This window comes from Erpetoichthys calabaricus, chromosome 6, assembly GCF_900747795.2.
Source record: "Erpetoichthys calabaricus chromosome 6, fErpCal1.3, whole genome shotgun sequence".
In the NCBI taxonomy this organism is placed as follows: Eukaryota; Metazoa; Chordata; class Cladistia; order Polypteriformes; family Polypteridae; genus Erpetoichthys; species Erpetoichthys calabaricus.
In genome coordinates this window covers 49,345,843-49,361,895 of record NC_041399.2, presented here as the reverse complement: position 1 = coordinate 49,361,895, position 16,053 = coordinate 49,345,843, and the positions used below count along the sequence as shown (strand labels likewise).

The following is a 16,053-nucleotide window of genomic DNA, read 5'->3' as shown; positions in this document are numbered from 1 at the left end:
ACAACTTAATACACTAGTAAACAACAAAAATAATACTTGGAATTAAATAATGGCAGCTGATGTCAATGGCATATACAGTTACAGTCTTATACACTCTGATTTTATGATAGAGAAACTTGCTATTCCATTTACTTTGTAACTGGCACATAATGAAATATTTATAACAAGCAAATATGATGGGACTGAAACAAAACTCTAGACGAAGGAAAGCAAACTTTCCTGATTGGTGTTTCAACAGCCACATACAGTATTAGTGACTACAGAATATGAAGACAAATGTTCTCATAGTATTAAGGTAACTTTTTTCATATTTCTGTTCATTTAAACTTTACTAACCTATATTATCTGGCTCCGCCACATCATCTTTTTCATCCAAAGGAGAGTTGGCAAACTCCTATGCAAAATAATAGACATTGATTGTGTGTGTGTATCACTTCAACATTCCTAACACTAATGGAATTTTAGTAATTTTAAAACATACATCCATTTCATCTTTGAAAGGCATTCTGGCGGGTTTGTATTCTGGATCTTCATCTTCTCTGTCAAAGTCTCCCCTAGAAAGGTTAAAAAAAAAATCATGCATGTTTTACAATATATTGATTTGTTTAACATCATACATTTGGTATTAAAAAAATCTCAAAGCAGTTTCATGTTTTAGAATTGTTCTGATAAAAATGGAATCCTACCCATCAGCACCATCTGTCATCATGTCAGATCCTCTCTGTTCTGCAGCAATGGCCTTGGCATCAGGCATCCCAACCCTCTCTAAAAAAGAGAGAGCTGGGTCTGCTCGCATAGAGTTGTACTTTTCATAACCTGGAGGAAAGAGCAAAACAAGCTTCTGTGAAACTGACATATGAAATTAACACTCCAATGTTGAAGTTGAGCGGCACGTTGGCGCAGTGGTAGCGCTGCTGTCTCGCAGTAAGGGGGCCCAGGTTTGCTTCCCGGGTCCTCTCTGTGTGGAGTTTGCATGTTCTCCCCATGTCTGTGTGGGTTTCCTCCTACAGTCCAAAAACATGCAGGTTAGGTGGATTGGCGATTCTAAATTGGCCCTAGTGTGTGCTTGGTGTGTGTGTGTGTGTCCTGCAGTGAGTTGATGCCCTGCCTGGGATTGGTTCCTGCCTTGCCCCCTGTGTTGGCTGGGATTGGCTCCAGCAGACCCCCCATGGCCCTGTATTCGGATTGAAGTTAAATTACCTTACTGATCCATAAAAATGTTCCATTACAAATGTGACAGAAAAAATATAAGCATTAGCAAAACAAATGTGCAGGAATTGAAACCTTCACTGTTTTAAGAATTTACTTATTTGAGGATACACTTTGGTTGGTATACAGAATCTAACCATTACATTAGCATTCAATTCTATACACTTACATCCACTTAGTTTATATGGAGATACTTCCATTATTTTGTGTGCTGAATTAAATTGCTATAAAATATTTTTCTCCAACGTTTGAGTCTTCATGCAAATGTTTACAAACAAAATAAAAATGCAACACTTTAGAATAAAATAAAAATACTAAGCAAAATACTGTTTTACTGTTAAACTAATACAATCTCTGCACATTCACAAGTTTTGCTTAATTAAAATTTTCATACACAACTTTAGACATGTACAGAAAAATGGCTTTCAAATATTATTTACTAATGCTTAAGTAGAATTCATTTAAAGCAGCAGTTCATGAGGTGCAGCAAAAACTGCCCTCCATTTGGGGAATGGGAAGAAAAAAAATGTTCTAGCCCCAAAACATATTGGCACCCCCACATGTCTACAACATCACATTTCAATTACGATTTATACTGTAGCACATTGTTTTTAAGTGCTGTACAGCCTGAAGCCAAACTGTAATCATGAAAGGCTTTATAAGCTATCATTCTTTTCTGTAGTATTTTAGGCCGCCGAGAATTTCTCCTGACCTCTAGTGAATTGGGATTATGATTAGGAGCGGCTTGCTGTGTATATCTTGGTTGCTGCACATCACAGCCCTTCAAAGTTAACAAGGCAGCTTCCCCACTCCAGGGAACAGGGAGGTCTCGGCGCTGACACTTTGTGAAATACTGCTTGGAAGAAAGCCCATGAGGCACTTGTTCAGATTAATAGCAGAGGTTAAACCCACCATCCACTCTGACACTAGCAGGCAACAAATGTAGCAACCACATAAATATCAGTAGCACTGCAAAATGTAGTTTTACATTTTTACATATATATATATATATATATATATATATATATATATATATATATATATATATATATATATATATATAAGCATAAAAGTCTTAAACATTTAAGTAAAATGGTTTACCATACTGTAAAGGACAAGCAGTATTTTAAATAAGGAATCAAACAAAAGCTGCTCATCAAAAAAATCCAGACAGTCTCATTGCGTACATACCTAGCGTACATTTTCAAATAAGATGTCTGACAAATGTCTAGTCCATGTGTTCAGTTTTGTCAAACAAAAATCACTTACCATGTTTAAATACTCCAATCAACAAAGATTTATCGGCTTCTTTATTCCACCAATCCGTAGGCAGCTCAGCATGGAACGGTTGTGGAATCCAAATGTCTATTTCACTGGTGCCAGAATCAATTTAATAAGAATTGATTAACTTACTGTTTCATGCATATAAATTTGTAAGATCATAAAAATGATTAACCTAATCATGTCAAAATACAAAAAATTTACATATGTGTTTAATGTATAAACATACTACACCATTGGTAAGACTAGTTAACAGCAAACCAAACAGATTAAATAGAAACAAACCCCCAAACTTAAAACTAAAAACAGCAATTAGGTACAGCAAATTGAAAAAGTGAAGATTTTTGTGTAACAAAAAACACAGGTAACAGCAATTTCTAAACATATGTGCAATATCATCACACTTAAATGATGTTGATATTCATTGCTGCAAAATGTATTAACTTTATACATTTCCATACTGTCAACTAAGAATCGCAACTCATTTTCCAGAGTACTTCTGCGGTAGTATACAAAATTGGCAATCATGCACTGCTCATATACATTTAACTTTTCACCTAAATGCAGATATAAGGAAATCACTAAACATTTACTGCCTAATATTTTTGAAAACTTGATCAAAGCTATATATGATATAGTATATGGTTACACAAGCAAGCACAAGTTTTAGTGAATACCTAGTAGTACACTGAGCTCCGTTAATGTTATAGAAGGCAGAGTATGAGTTAGTTGTAAATTCTCCTTTTCATACTCTCTCTCCTAAACATTAGTCCATAGGCAAAAGCTAGGATATATATATTAAAACATGGAAGATGGGAATCCCAAAATCCAAAAAATGTATACACACAGAACATTCCATTATTAGCTTATTTTGTTTGTTTTTAAAAGTGATTTACCTTAACATTTTAGGTACCTGAAGATACCACAATGTTCACTGACCCACTTCCATACAATAAAGGAATCGAGTTAACCATGTTCAGTGAACTGTTTTTTTTTTTTTAAAGTTACTTTTATTTCTTAGAACTAAGATGCAGATATAAACAGAAAAAGGACACTCCTTCAAACAAAATACACACTAAATCTGTTAATGGAAATGTCCACTGCCCACCTTATCTACTTAGGCCAATAAAAATCTCATTTTCAACTCTCATTCAGTTTGGCAACTGGGGAGAGAGAGAGAGAAAAGGATTATACCAACCTTGAATCTATGCCCTCCAAGATCCTGTCTGCCTGATCACCTATTACTTCTTGCCTGAGATAGTAGAGCATGCGGACCCGCAGTAGGACCCTAGGGGAAGGTGAAGGGGGTGGGAGACAAGAGAGAGAAAAAAGTTCTTAACTTTGGGACTGTTTGCCAACAGTAGCTTTTGGCATCTGCTGCAGTTCATCCATCATCCTGCCAAGGCTGATTAGCCATGCTGTATGGCAGGCTTGAAACATGACAGATGGTGGCACATAATCACCTCTGTGTGGTGCTTTTTGCTGGCTTCCAACAGGTCTGCCTGGCAACCAGCTCACACTACATAGAGGAAGCGAGCAGTGCAGAGCTCAGGCGCATTTCATTTATTTCCACCTAATGCAGTTTGTGAAGTTTGGACACGTCCTGCCAGCACCTCTAAAGTACTGAGGCAAGTTTGTAAACAAGTGAGCAGATGGCTGGCAGTAAGCGTTCTGCTTCATTATCTCATAAAATTTCCTCAGCTGTTGCCCGATTCCATTTTTGGAAGCACATCAGAAGTTATTTAAAAAAAAAAAAAAAAAAAAAAAAAAAAAAAAAAAAAAAAAAAGACAGCTCTGCAAACCCCAGCTTTTGTCATCTTGTAATGGTAAAACAATGGCCTTCTGCTTTTGTCTTTTCAAAATCAAATCTAAAAATACAAAACTTTCAATAGCTGTATAATTTGGATACCCACTGAACTTCTGAGAAGGAAAAATGAGTGGGATGGGTCAGTTTGATGATGACTTTAGAAGAATTACTAAAATATTATATGATACACATTAAAAATTGCAAGACTTCCCCATCTAACAAACTATCTGCAGAAAACGGATCAGCACGCTATCAACCATGTGGCACACATTAATGTTAATTACAATTAATACTAATAAAATACTTACAAAACTCCTTACTGCCCTTGCTGTTAATGATCAAGGCTAGTAATAATGATGCCATAAGGTACAATTAAGTTTAGAATTTGATGTTTCCATCAGGTTTAAAAACACCCTTATCTTTGAATCTCCAGCAAATTACCAGTGTAAGCAATGACACAAAAGCTATGGAAAGAACCATAAGCAAAACAGACTGACACTCAGAAAAACATTTTTAAGAAATCAAACTGAATCCTTTAACATTTTTATAACCAGAACATTAAGCTACAAAGCCTCATCAATTCCACTAAAGCACTGTGTGATACCTCAAAAAATATGTACATAAATTAAAACTTTCTGCACTTGTTCAGCTACAGAACATTTTTTAATAAATTTCATAATTTACATAGTACTAGGGTGTTGTACCGTGTTAGCCATTATGAATGTAGAGAAAAGCCAAGCAAAATGACACCTTTTATTGGCTAACTAAAAAGATTACAATATGCAAGCTTTCGAGGCAACTCATGCCCCTTCTTCAGGCAAGATGTAATCTTACATACAAATACTTTTCCTGGTTAGCATGACTGGAAACAGCAATTTCTGTGTTTCTTAATTTGAGCGAAAAGTTAATTAAATACAGACCACAAAAAAGCAGCTTTCAAAATTCAAACCCTACTTGTTGCAGTGGTGTTTCAGGTGCTTCTTATAGCTGTCATCTTGGAAAAGTGTGTCTGGGTTACAGCTTACAAGCCAATCAGCTTGCTGCACAACAGGTTGTGCAGTCTGTGTTTTCACCTTCTTTCCTTTACGCCCTCTGGGCACTGGTGCAGACAACCCTGCAAATAGCAATAAATTGGATTAGACAGTAATTTATGAAACAGTGCTTAAGAACACACTTTAATGTCAGCAATAAACTCAAAACAATGTTCAGTATAAGAAAAGCATCCGAAGAAATGTTATGTAGTATCACATCCTAAATTTCTAAGTCAGTGAATGCCCCAGACAGAATATAAACACACCTATTCATGTAAATGGTCAATTTCTCCTTATAAAACATTTTTGTGTTTCATAGGGTTTATTTATAGGGTGCATTCAAGAAACAAAAAGTGAACCTGTGAAATCTACTTGTGCCCACAAACATATTTTGATTTCCAGATGGGATTTCTTTTGCTTTTTACGTTTCACTTGAGGAACACCTGCTTGTGAAATGTTACATCTATTGTACTGGCTTTGGCATCCAGAAAGATATACCTGAGTGATTCTGTAGTGCACGAGTCTGCCCGTCTTCAGTAGGGGTGATCAGGTCCCAAATGAAGCTTTTGATATTTTCATCTCCCTTGTAATGATTCAGGCAGTAGACAAGGACAGCTCGGCAGATGGTTTCCACATCTTGTTCCATCAAATGGCGCTTAAACCGCCCATGAGACAAGATATCAGTCCATCGCCCCCAACTTAGGGAAAGAGAAACAGTTTTGAGTTTTTGTGTGTGTGTGTGTGTGTGTGTGTTAATTAGTAGTCACATAAACAGTTTTTATATAAATTTTAAAAAGTGCAATTTAGGCTAATCCCAATTTTAAGAAAGTTATGTTCATCGATGAAGATGAGGCAATATATTTCATGTCAGTTTTTCCCTAAGTCTAAAAATGATATTCATTTTAAGAAAACAAAAAAGGAAGTAAAAAGTTGTGTGTATACATTAAAAATAAAATTTGAAGTACATCATATACCAGATATACCAGGCCCCTCTTACCCAGGCAACAGAACTATAACAAATATACCCTAAAGAGAAGCAGAATCTGGAGGGGGAAAATAATCTGCCACTATCTCAGCTGATTAGAGGAAACTCAAGGATAATACGTTATTGTGAAACCAAACCAAAATGTATAGCAGCATAACTTTCAGCTTGCAGAAATTTACAATAAAAAAAGTTTCCAAAACCAGCAGTGTATGTAAGCAGTCACCGTCCACAATTGATACAGTAGATTCGCTCAGTTACTCATTAATAGCCTAGCCCTAACAAAACAGTTTAATTTATTTCTGTACTTCTGAACACTTACCCATAGACAAGCAAATTCTTCTCCACTCTAAAGCACTCACTTCTAGGATAACCTTGAGACTTGTCCTGAGGCCTTCGTGGCTTTGGATTAGGCTTATCCTCAGAATCGCTCTCTAGTTCTGAGAACTCCATTAGCTCATCCTCTTTAACTGAGCTGAAGTGCCGCGTTTGTTTTCTGATTCTGGGTGTATCAATCACTAGGTTGTTCTGGATCAAAAAAAATGTACATATTTCAAAAATTAATACTATCATTGTAAATATTAAAGCAAAAATGTTGGGTATCATAAAATCACATTTAGTATTTCATTGCAAATCCATTTAACTTTTAATGTACATAAAAAAAGACAAAACTGGCACTTTATTTTACAATGGTCTTATTCTATCCCCCAGGTATGTTGGTGTGAAAAAACTCCCTTGTGTAGCTCAAAAACTATTCTGACTTTTAACAGTATAAAAATAAACAATCTTCTTTCCCAAAACAGAGAGGTACTTTGTTTTACGCATTGATGTAACACCACCAACGCCCCTTCCAAGCTGAGCACACTGTCCATGATTTGGCTTTAAAGCGGAGCAAATCTGTCAAATCCTGGGGCAAGACTTTCAATTCATTTCACCATCTGCGCTATAATCACTGCAATACTCCGAGACAAAGAATGAAAACTAGAACAACAAATTTGAATGTGCCATTAAAAATGAAGTAAACGTCCAATATTAGTTACATCTTTTTGTAAAACAACAAATTCTAGACAACATAACTGCTATATAACAGAAATGATGCAAGGTCAAGTCGAAGTGGGGATTGTCTACTTCATTATTGCTTCATAAGCATGCAGCTCATCGAGTTAATAACCTTTTGCATAAGCATGGATATGCTGATGAGTAGAATTACCGTATTAACATTCTAGCAACATAAGTGAGTGTCAACCTGCATCTTTCATAAACACCCAGAATCCCTTTGGTTTTATTAAAAAGATTGGTAAACAGATTTACTAAGGGAGACAATGTAAAGTTAAACTGGATGGATTAACAGGACACATTGTGATTACAGGATTTATGTTTGCTTCATGAAGGGAACAAACTCTTGTACAGCATACCATCAATATGCTCCATGTAATAATATTAGGGAAGAGGGGAGATACTTTGTGATAAAACAGTAAATTCTACACATAAAACAATTTCCCTGCCACAAAACAGGTATTTAAGAGTAATTCAGACAATCATTAACTTGTATGCAGTACAAAGGAAAAGGAGGACTCCTGAGGTGGTTTAAAATCAGCTTATAGCCGTTCTGCCACTTCAAAGTCAAAACAGTAAATTATTTCTTCCATTACATTTACATCTGGATGTGGATTAAGACTGTTGGTGGGTACAAGTTAGCTTTCATATTAAGTAAATGACACCAAGAAAATGGCCATTACTAAAGTATTTACAATGAAAATAGCACAAAGGTTATAGCACTACCATGGAAACAAAATTTGGTAATCCAAAAATATTGTGATAAACCAACATCATCATAGTTATATAAAAAAAGCCTAAAATTAGGGTCACCAAATGTTCATATATCTAAAAAAAAAACAAAACATTGGAATGTTGATCAGTCAGTATTTATATCAGTGTAATGTATAAAAGAACATTGTGTTCAAAATTATGGCAAAAAACAAGGAAGCATAAAAGCAACCAACAAATAGGGGCTGTGTATACTAGGGTAAAATTTTGTTCAATCATAGTAGAGATCTGTGCTTTCACCGAATAAGAGTCAACAACTTTAAAATGCAAACAGACTCGGCTCATAAAACAAAACACTTCTCATTTTATACAATGAGCAACATTTTGTGCAAACCAACCAGATGACATTTACCAGCCAAGCTGCAAAAATACTAAAAGAATGCTCTATCATTGGACAAAACGCTGTTAATGTCATTGATGACAATAAAAACAAATTAGGTCAAAAACAGCATCTACACTAAGTCCACGTAAAGTGAAGAGATTCAACAAATTTAATTTTGAATGTTAAGAGTAATATATTTTAAAATATACTTACTATTGGAATATGAATGTGATAACCCTAAACAAATATTCTCAAAAAAAACTACCTAGTATAAAAAGTATAGCATACTGAAAATGTCTCTTCCAAAATATCTGAAAACTGAAAGTTGTCTAACTGCACCATATTGACATACCTTTTGTTTATTTATTTATTTTTGTTCTTTATTTCTCCTTATACAATTTTTTATATTAGGAATTTGATGGTGTTCGGATGCCCCTTGGGGTCAGAGCACAGGGTCAGCCACTGTACAGTGCCCCTGGAGCAATTACAGGTTAAGGGTCTTCCTCAAGGGCCCAGCAGAGTAGGATCTCTTTTGGCAGTGACAGGGATTCAAACCGGCAACCTTCGGGATACCAGCACAGATCCTTAGCCTCAGAGCCACCACTCCACCTCAAAACTATACTATAGTATAGCTGTAGCATAATTCAAAGAAACATTCAAAAACAAAAAGATTTTTTGAATATGCATGTTCTCCTGGTGTCTGAATGTATCCCTTCCGTATTGGAAAGGCATGCAAACTTAAGATGACTGGCATGTCTGACTGTCCTGGTATGAGCGATTTGGTGAGAAGGAGGGTGTTTTTCAATGGTGGGAGGATTTGGGGTTGTTGGGTAGTGGAGAGCGGGGGGCCTTATTGTGTGAGTCAATCCTGTGTTTACTGTTGCCAGCACAAGATTTAGCTCCCCCCTGAATGAAATAAGTGACCACGAATTACATCAAGTCTTTCTAAAAATGGGTGGACGAACTATGGGCAACAGAACTATATTTCAATCTGTTCATTTAAACCACATATACTTACTGTCTAGATAGGAAATGGTTAAATATCAATTCTTACCCTTCCATTAATCACATCCATATCTAGCTCCGCCTTCTTAGCCCATTTTTGCCAGAAGTCAGGATCTTCCAAAGATATATCTGTTCGATTGCCAGATGATACAAAGCTGGCCTATTGTAGAATGAAAAAAATTCCACAACAAAGATTAAAAGAACTTGCATTGATATGATAAGAACTTAAAATATAGGTTAAAAAATTTTTAATTAAGTGTTTGCAGTTGTTGCATGGGTGGCATTTTATACCTTTGCAAAAGTGGAACCTTTTCCTTCAGACTCTATAGTAATAGTCTGGGTTCGCCTCTGAAGGATTTGATCAATATCTTCCTCACAAAATTTGGATCCTTCATCCTCTTCATCCATTAATGCACCATAGGCCCCTTTGCGAAGGAGATCTTCTATTTCTTTCTTAGAAAGCTGTTGCACCTAAAATATTTATATTCGTAATTACTTAGCAAAGTGCACACTTTTGCTCAGTAATAACGCTTAACTTTCCAAGAAGAACTAAGAAAATACAGTATTTATATAACATGTCTTTGATTGTTGCATATTGTAAGGAAAGGGAAGCAATACTTAAGTGATGTTTGAGAAAGTCTAATTTAAGCATAGTTACTTTCATTTTTCAGTTTACATATTCACAGTCTGCAAGTTCAAACTCAATGAATTCTTGTATTAAATACACACAAGTTTAGCAGTTCTCTTTTGTTTTTCCCTAATCTACAAACTAAACCAAAAAATGCAGATTTACAACATTTGAGACAATTGGTTACATATCTTTTGGTTTTGCAATTGAAGCAAAGGCAGTTAAAGTGAGTTGCTTATGGTCACACAGTCTCAGTAATGGGAATTGAACCCACAACTTCTCAATTCAAAGACCAAAGCCTTAACTACTATGTCACACTTGTTAGAAATTAAATCAGAATTCAAGGTCTTAAACTTTTAAAGTTCTTGTTTAATTTGCATTTCAAACCAATGTATCCAAAAAAACAACAACAAAAAAAAAAACTGAACAGTTGTGTTAGAAAATTAAGGAAATACCACATTTAAAAATATTAGGTACAGAAAATGATACAAAAAGTTTATATGATATTAGAAAATGGCTGATGATATGAATAGTAGTAGTTCATCCAAATTATCTTTGTATGATTATTCAAATACCTTATATCATCATCTTGACACTAAGGATTACTTTGGGTAGTATTTTGGACAGAGGTAAGACTTGACAGTAAAGAATTGCAAATGAGAGAACAGTCTAATTTAATGTTGAAATACAAAGGTTCAGTTAAGTTACTAATAGACGTGGACTTCTTCACAGTAATGCACATATCTAATATTATATCAATTATACCTGCAAAGCTAAAAGAGCTACAATGCCTCTTCTATTGAGCAGCTTTTTCTAGTCATTAAGAAAAAAACAGTTTAAAGGCATAATATAGGCCAAGACCTGTTTTGTCTGAATTATAATAGACCTGTACAAGACATACCCCATTGGCAGCATTTTCCCTTCCACTCATTGACTGCAAAACAGCCTTATCCAAGCCCAGCTTCAAACTTGCTTTGTCAAACATTTCCCTTTCATATGAATTCCGGGTTATTAATCGATAAATTTTGACAGCTTTGCTCTGCCCAATTCTATGACATCGTGCCTGAGCCTGGGTAGAGAGAGAGAGAGAGAGAGAGAAAAAAAAAACAACACCACTTCAAGAACAGACTTTCCAGGAAGAAATCTGCAGAGAAATGACTGATTTATTTAAACAATAAAAGTGTGAATGAAAATGAATTATACCTGCAAATCATTTTGAGGGTTCCAATCAGAATCAAAGATGATGCATGTATCTGCTGCAGTGAGATTTATGCCCAAACCACCTGCTCTTGTACACAGCAAGAAGACAAATCTGTCAGAATCCGGCCTGGAGAACCTATCTATAGCTGCTTGCCGTAGGTTTCCCCTAACTCTTCCATCAATACGCTCATAAGGGTACCTAGAAGAAAGATTTAAAAAAAGATAGTTACTGAACAGCTATGTTCATACAAAATGCACAATAATTTATAGGATTTTATAAAAATAAGAACTCCTTTCCCTTGTGTGTAGCATTGCTGAAGTGAGTTTAATTATGCTCTTTACTCCAACTCTCTAGGGCTAAATGAATAAAGTGTGCCATGGCATTAATTAGGCAAAAACAATGCAACAAACCCCATGATACAAAACAAAGCTGAACTGAAAGGCAGTTTTGTCCATGCAGAGCACAATTAATATTCCAAATCTGTTCATTCTGAATGGCAGAAATACAAAGTCAATGGAAGCTTTGTGCTGCAGTATTCATATGCACAGGTGAGGCTGCATGCTGTTAAGTCATACCTTTTCTGGATGAGGTAGTCCTCCAAAATGTCCAGGCAACGCACCATCTGGGAAAAGATAAGCACCCTGTGGCCACCAGCCTTCAGTTTTGGCAGCAGCTTGTCAATCAGTACTAGCTTTCCAGCAGCCTGGATCATTGCCTGGAGGTGAAAATCTGGATAGTCGGACTGGTGAGTCTCCCTGAATTCATCCAGAATCTTCTCTTCAGCACCTGTAAACATATTGTAATGGAAAGAAAAAATATATATTTTCCCTTAGACTTATTTTCAACTACATAAAGATTATAGGTTTTAAAAAAAAATACTTTCAGCTTTTGACTTATTAAATGAAAACTGAATAGCACATTAACTATGCTCACAACACCTCGACCATAGGCTTCATATTCTGCACCCTTGTAGCAAGCAGTAACTATTAAGCTGAATCATGTCCACACAATATTCATAACCCTACTTAAATCGTATGCTTCGTTCACGGTTTTTTTATACACTCTTAAAGTCTGAACTAGCGTAAACCACTATAATTTGGGGTGTTCATAAGGAATTAAATGATTACCTCAAAAGGTAGAAGTACATAAGAGAATAGCTGCGTTAAACATTTGTAGTATTAATGTGTGCTTCAAATGAAATGTTTAACCTTAATGTTCTTAATTGTAATAGCATAAAAAAAAATAACATTTGTAACTACTGACCTTGAAATAATCCAAACAACCCCACATTCTTATGCTCGTAATTTTCATATTTAACCTTCTGGGAATGGCTTTTAAATTCTACGAGGACAACTTTGGGAGCATAAGCTGATAGTGCTTTGCCGCATTTTTAAAAAACCAAGTCTTCCCTGTAGGTTGGAGGACCTGCATGCAGGGCTGGATATAGATTAACATCATACCCAAGAAAAGCAATTGCAGATTAAGTGCCTTGCTCAAGGACCCAACACAGTTGGGTCACTTCTGGATTTGAATCGGCATCCTTCTGATTCCCTTAACAGACCCTAGCTCCAGAGACAATTCTAATAATTAATTCTTACAACTCCAGTAAAGTATCAAATATAAAAATTATACTCATGATCAGTAGCATTGAAAAAACAAACCATGTGCCTCATGCCTATATTACTAATCCCCATATATTTTTGAAGTTTTGTGAAAAGGAGTAACTATGACCCCTCATATTGACTTATGTGGCATGCACAACTAAGTCCTAATGATCATTTCTGCTGCAGACTCCTACTGCTTTAATTTTATCATAAAGGTATACTTCCCGATGCAAAACATGGTCCAAACATGGCCTAAAAAAATTTTTTTTGGGTCTACAGGACATAACTAGACATTAATGTTCCGTTAAACCCCACATTACAAGTTTTTCTTGTACCAGTAAGGCAGGACACGCTGTAGAAAAAAACAATGATTTCAAAGTGCGAAGTTGTTCTTATGAACACAATAAGCACCGACAGATTTAATACAAATATTAGTTCAATAGATAGAACAATTATGGCCTCAAGAGCATAAGAAAACTGATGGAAAAAGAAACCGTCAAGTCTCACTTTAACACTCTGGAAAATTAAACTATAACCAAAAAATACAGTTAAAAAGACTACTTGTATGAAAAGATGGTAAATAACTGGCATTGTGTGTTACTAAAAGAACTGGCCAAGCCAATCTAAGATTTTTATAGTGCCAACTGGAACAGTCAACAAAAGCAAAGCATGACATTTTACTTAGAAAAGAAAAATCCTTTGACAGCAATGAGTACAGAAGATTAATTTTGAAAGATGAAGTTAATATTTCAGTTTCAATTTAAACTGGGAGAGCATGCTCTACATGAAGTGATAAATATGATATAAAACCAACAAAGAATTTAAGACTTGAACAATTTTCAGTTAAGTGAAAGCTTGTAAAATTCTGTTTAATACAGGGGGGGGGGGGGGGGGGGGGGGGGGTGTTATGAGAAACATACAGGCAAATGGGAAATTAATTTTAAATACAACAATGGCTAATCTGTCCAATAGAAAGCAAAGACTGAAAATGATCTGGCAATTAAAAACTAAATGTGACTTTATATTTTAAAAACTGTTAAATTTAAATCATTTCACATTTCATTTTGACTGTATAATGTACTACTAAGACCACATCCGAATTACTGTGTGCAATTCTGGTCACCAAACTATAAATAAGACACAGCAGCACTTAAATGTGCAAAGCACCACCAACTCGTGGATCCTCTGCACCAAACAGCATGTCCTTATGTGAAACTGAAAGGTAACTATTTCTGTAAGACTGCAAACACAGATAGGTTTGAGTACCTAATTTAAAAAATTCTCAAAAACATCACCAAAGTTGATACTGCACAACTATTTGTTCATGAGAATGTGATGCACTGTTTAGTTCAAACATGGAAACTATGGGAATGTGCATTTTAGGATGCAAGCTAGGAATCTCTTCTTCACACAAAGGTTTGTGTAGGTCTTCAACAAAACCACCTAGACATGTAGTTGAGGCAGAAGCCTCAACTGAATGAGACACTTGGACAATAAAACTACTAATTAACCAAATTAACCTGACAGAATGAATGGCTTTTTATTTGGCAAACCTATGTTTTTATATTTCAGAAAAAAGTAATGAACAGTATGTACACTTTATGCTATCTGAAATCTCTTTAAGCTTGCACTTAACATGCTGATAAAAGAACATATTGTCTAAGTAATAAAAATTACAAAGATTAAACTTGCCATTAATAAGGTAAGGATGGTTGCAGCATTTTCGGAGCTCCATCATAGTGTTTAAAAGGTTCGGCACATTTGCGTTTCCACTGCCAGCTGATCCTCCTTTTGAGAGAAAGGCAAAATTCTTCTCTAGAATTGCTCTGTAGTACTTTTTCTGAATGTTTGTAAGCTCAACCTCAATGATGGTCTCTTCCTTTGGTGCCAGGTTCTTCTCGACATCTTCCTTAAGCCGCCGCAACATCATTGGTTTTAAAATGGCTTGGAGTTTTTGTACCTAAAAATTGCAGAAGTCCATTAATGTCAGAATCTTTTTTTTTTTTATAAAGATGGTTGCATTTTCATTATTTTATTGGAACTGCCAGTCATTAACTTTTAAATCAAACCTAGTTACTTTATTTGCACTTCCAACACATTTGCATATGGCACACAAATATCAGAGTTAAAAACTATTCTTTTGGCTGCTGCAGGAAGGTGTTTAGGGATTTTATGTAAATCTCAATCTTTTACTATTCTGGAATGTTTTGCTTAATCAATTACAAGAAAGGATTTATATTCAAGGATATCAACTTATAATTTGAAACAACTAAAGCAGTTACACAGTTTTGAGGGGAAAAATATCTGGGTGTTAGGGGTTTATAAGAATTTCAATGAAGGACAATAACAGAGGCAAAATGTTTAATGGGATCCTAGGTTACATTAATATGCTGTAACTGTGTGACCAAGGTAATAGTACACAAAATACAATTTATTTTAACCTAGAGAGATGACAAATTTCACTGAAACAAAAATACCCATGGAGAGGGCCCTTCAGGGTTAGTGTGGATTCTGGCTTTAAATTCTTTGACTGATTTTGTGAAGAATAAAATGAATGACAACGTATGTGTGACAGAATTTTAATTTTGTATTATTCTACAACCCAAAAATGAAAATGGGTATCACAGTACCCACCACATCTCAAAGAAAGTACATCTGCTTAGCATCTAAGAAAGGATACTCAAGAGCAACAGCAAGCACACAGATCCTTCCTTTGAAAGTAATATACATGCGCAGTTCCAGGGTGCCAAGTATCACATAAGTAGGAACAGCCTCTGCAATAAGAAGTAGATGGAGCTAAATAAATAATCGCTTCTTCAGGCACATGGAATGAATGCACTTGGCAATGGTAAGTAGCCAGTGACAGACTTAAATGGATTCCAAGGTTAGTGCCCCATTTAACCCAGCAATACATGTAGGGTATTACATCTCTACTGACAGAGGAAAACACTGATGGAAGTCATTTCACTGCCATCTGAAGATCAACTTGTGCTTCTGTGGTGTTTCTGTACACTGATGCAGTCAACAGCCTTCATATAATCTTAGCCTCTAACATCACTCCATTGTCACATCTGTAGGGCCAATTATGTACAACAATACATTGGGCTGACCATCCAGATTTCATGAACACCAATGATTCAGGCCCCAAGCAACCTC

The 16,053-nt window shown here is 35.6% G+C and overlaps 1 protein-coding gene across 3 annotated transcripts in view; it reads right to left on the bottom strand.

Annotated features, from left to right (window-relative positions):
• Positions 1-16,053, bottom strand: part of chd7 (chromodomain helicase DNA binding protein 7) — a 207,707-nt gene that overhangs the window by 26,820 nt on the left and 164,834 nt on the right. For all 3 annotated transcript variants that reach the window (XM_051929384.1, XM_028803566.2, XM_051929383.1), the window contains exons 14-27: positions 14,590-14,857; positions 11,869-12,079; positions 11,296-11,491; positions 10,994-11,161; positions 9,756-9,935; positions 9,514-9,624; positions 6,633-6,838; positions 5,827-6,026; positions 5,252-5,411; positions 3,689-3,778; positions 2,479-2,582; positions 687-816; positions 482-554; positions 337-394 (exon numbers count right to left, since the gene is read on the bottom strand). In XM_051929384.1, coding sequence (XP_051785344.1) covers positions 337-394; positions 482-554; positions 687-816; positions 2,479-2,582; positions 3,689-3,778; positions 5,252-5,411; positions 5,827-6,026; positions 6,633-6,838; positions 9,514-9,624; positions 9,756-9,935; positions 10,994-11,161; positions 11,296-11,491; positions 11,869-12,079; positions 14,590-14,857 — 2,155 coding nt within the window. The remainder of the gene's footprint in view (positions 1-336; positions 395-481; positions 555-686; positions 817-2,478; positions 2,583-3,688; positions 3,779-5,251; positions 5,412-5,826; positions 6,027-6,632; positions 6,839-9,513; positions 9,625-9,755; positions 9,936-10,993; positions 11,162-11,295; positions 11,492-11,868; positions 12,080-14,589; positions 14,858-16,053) is intronic.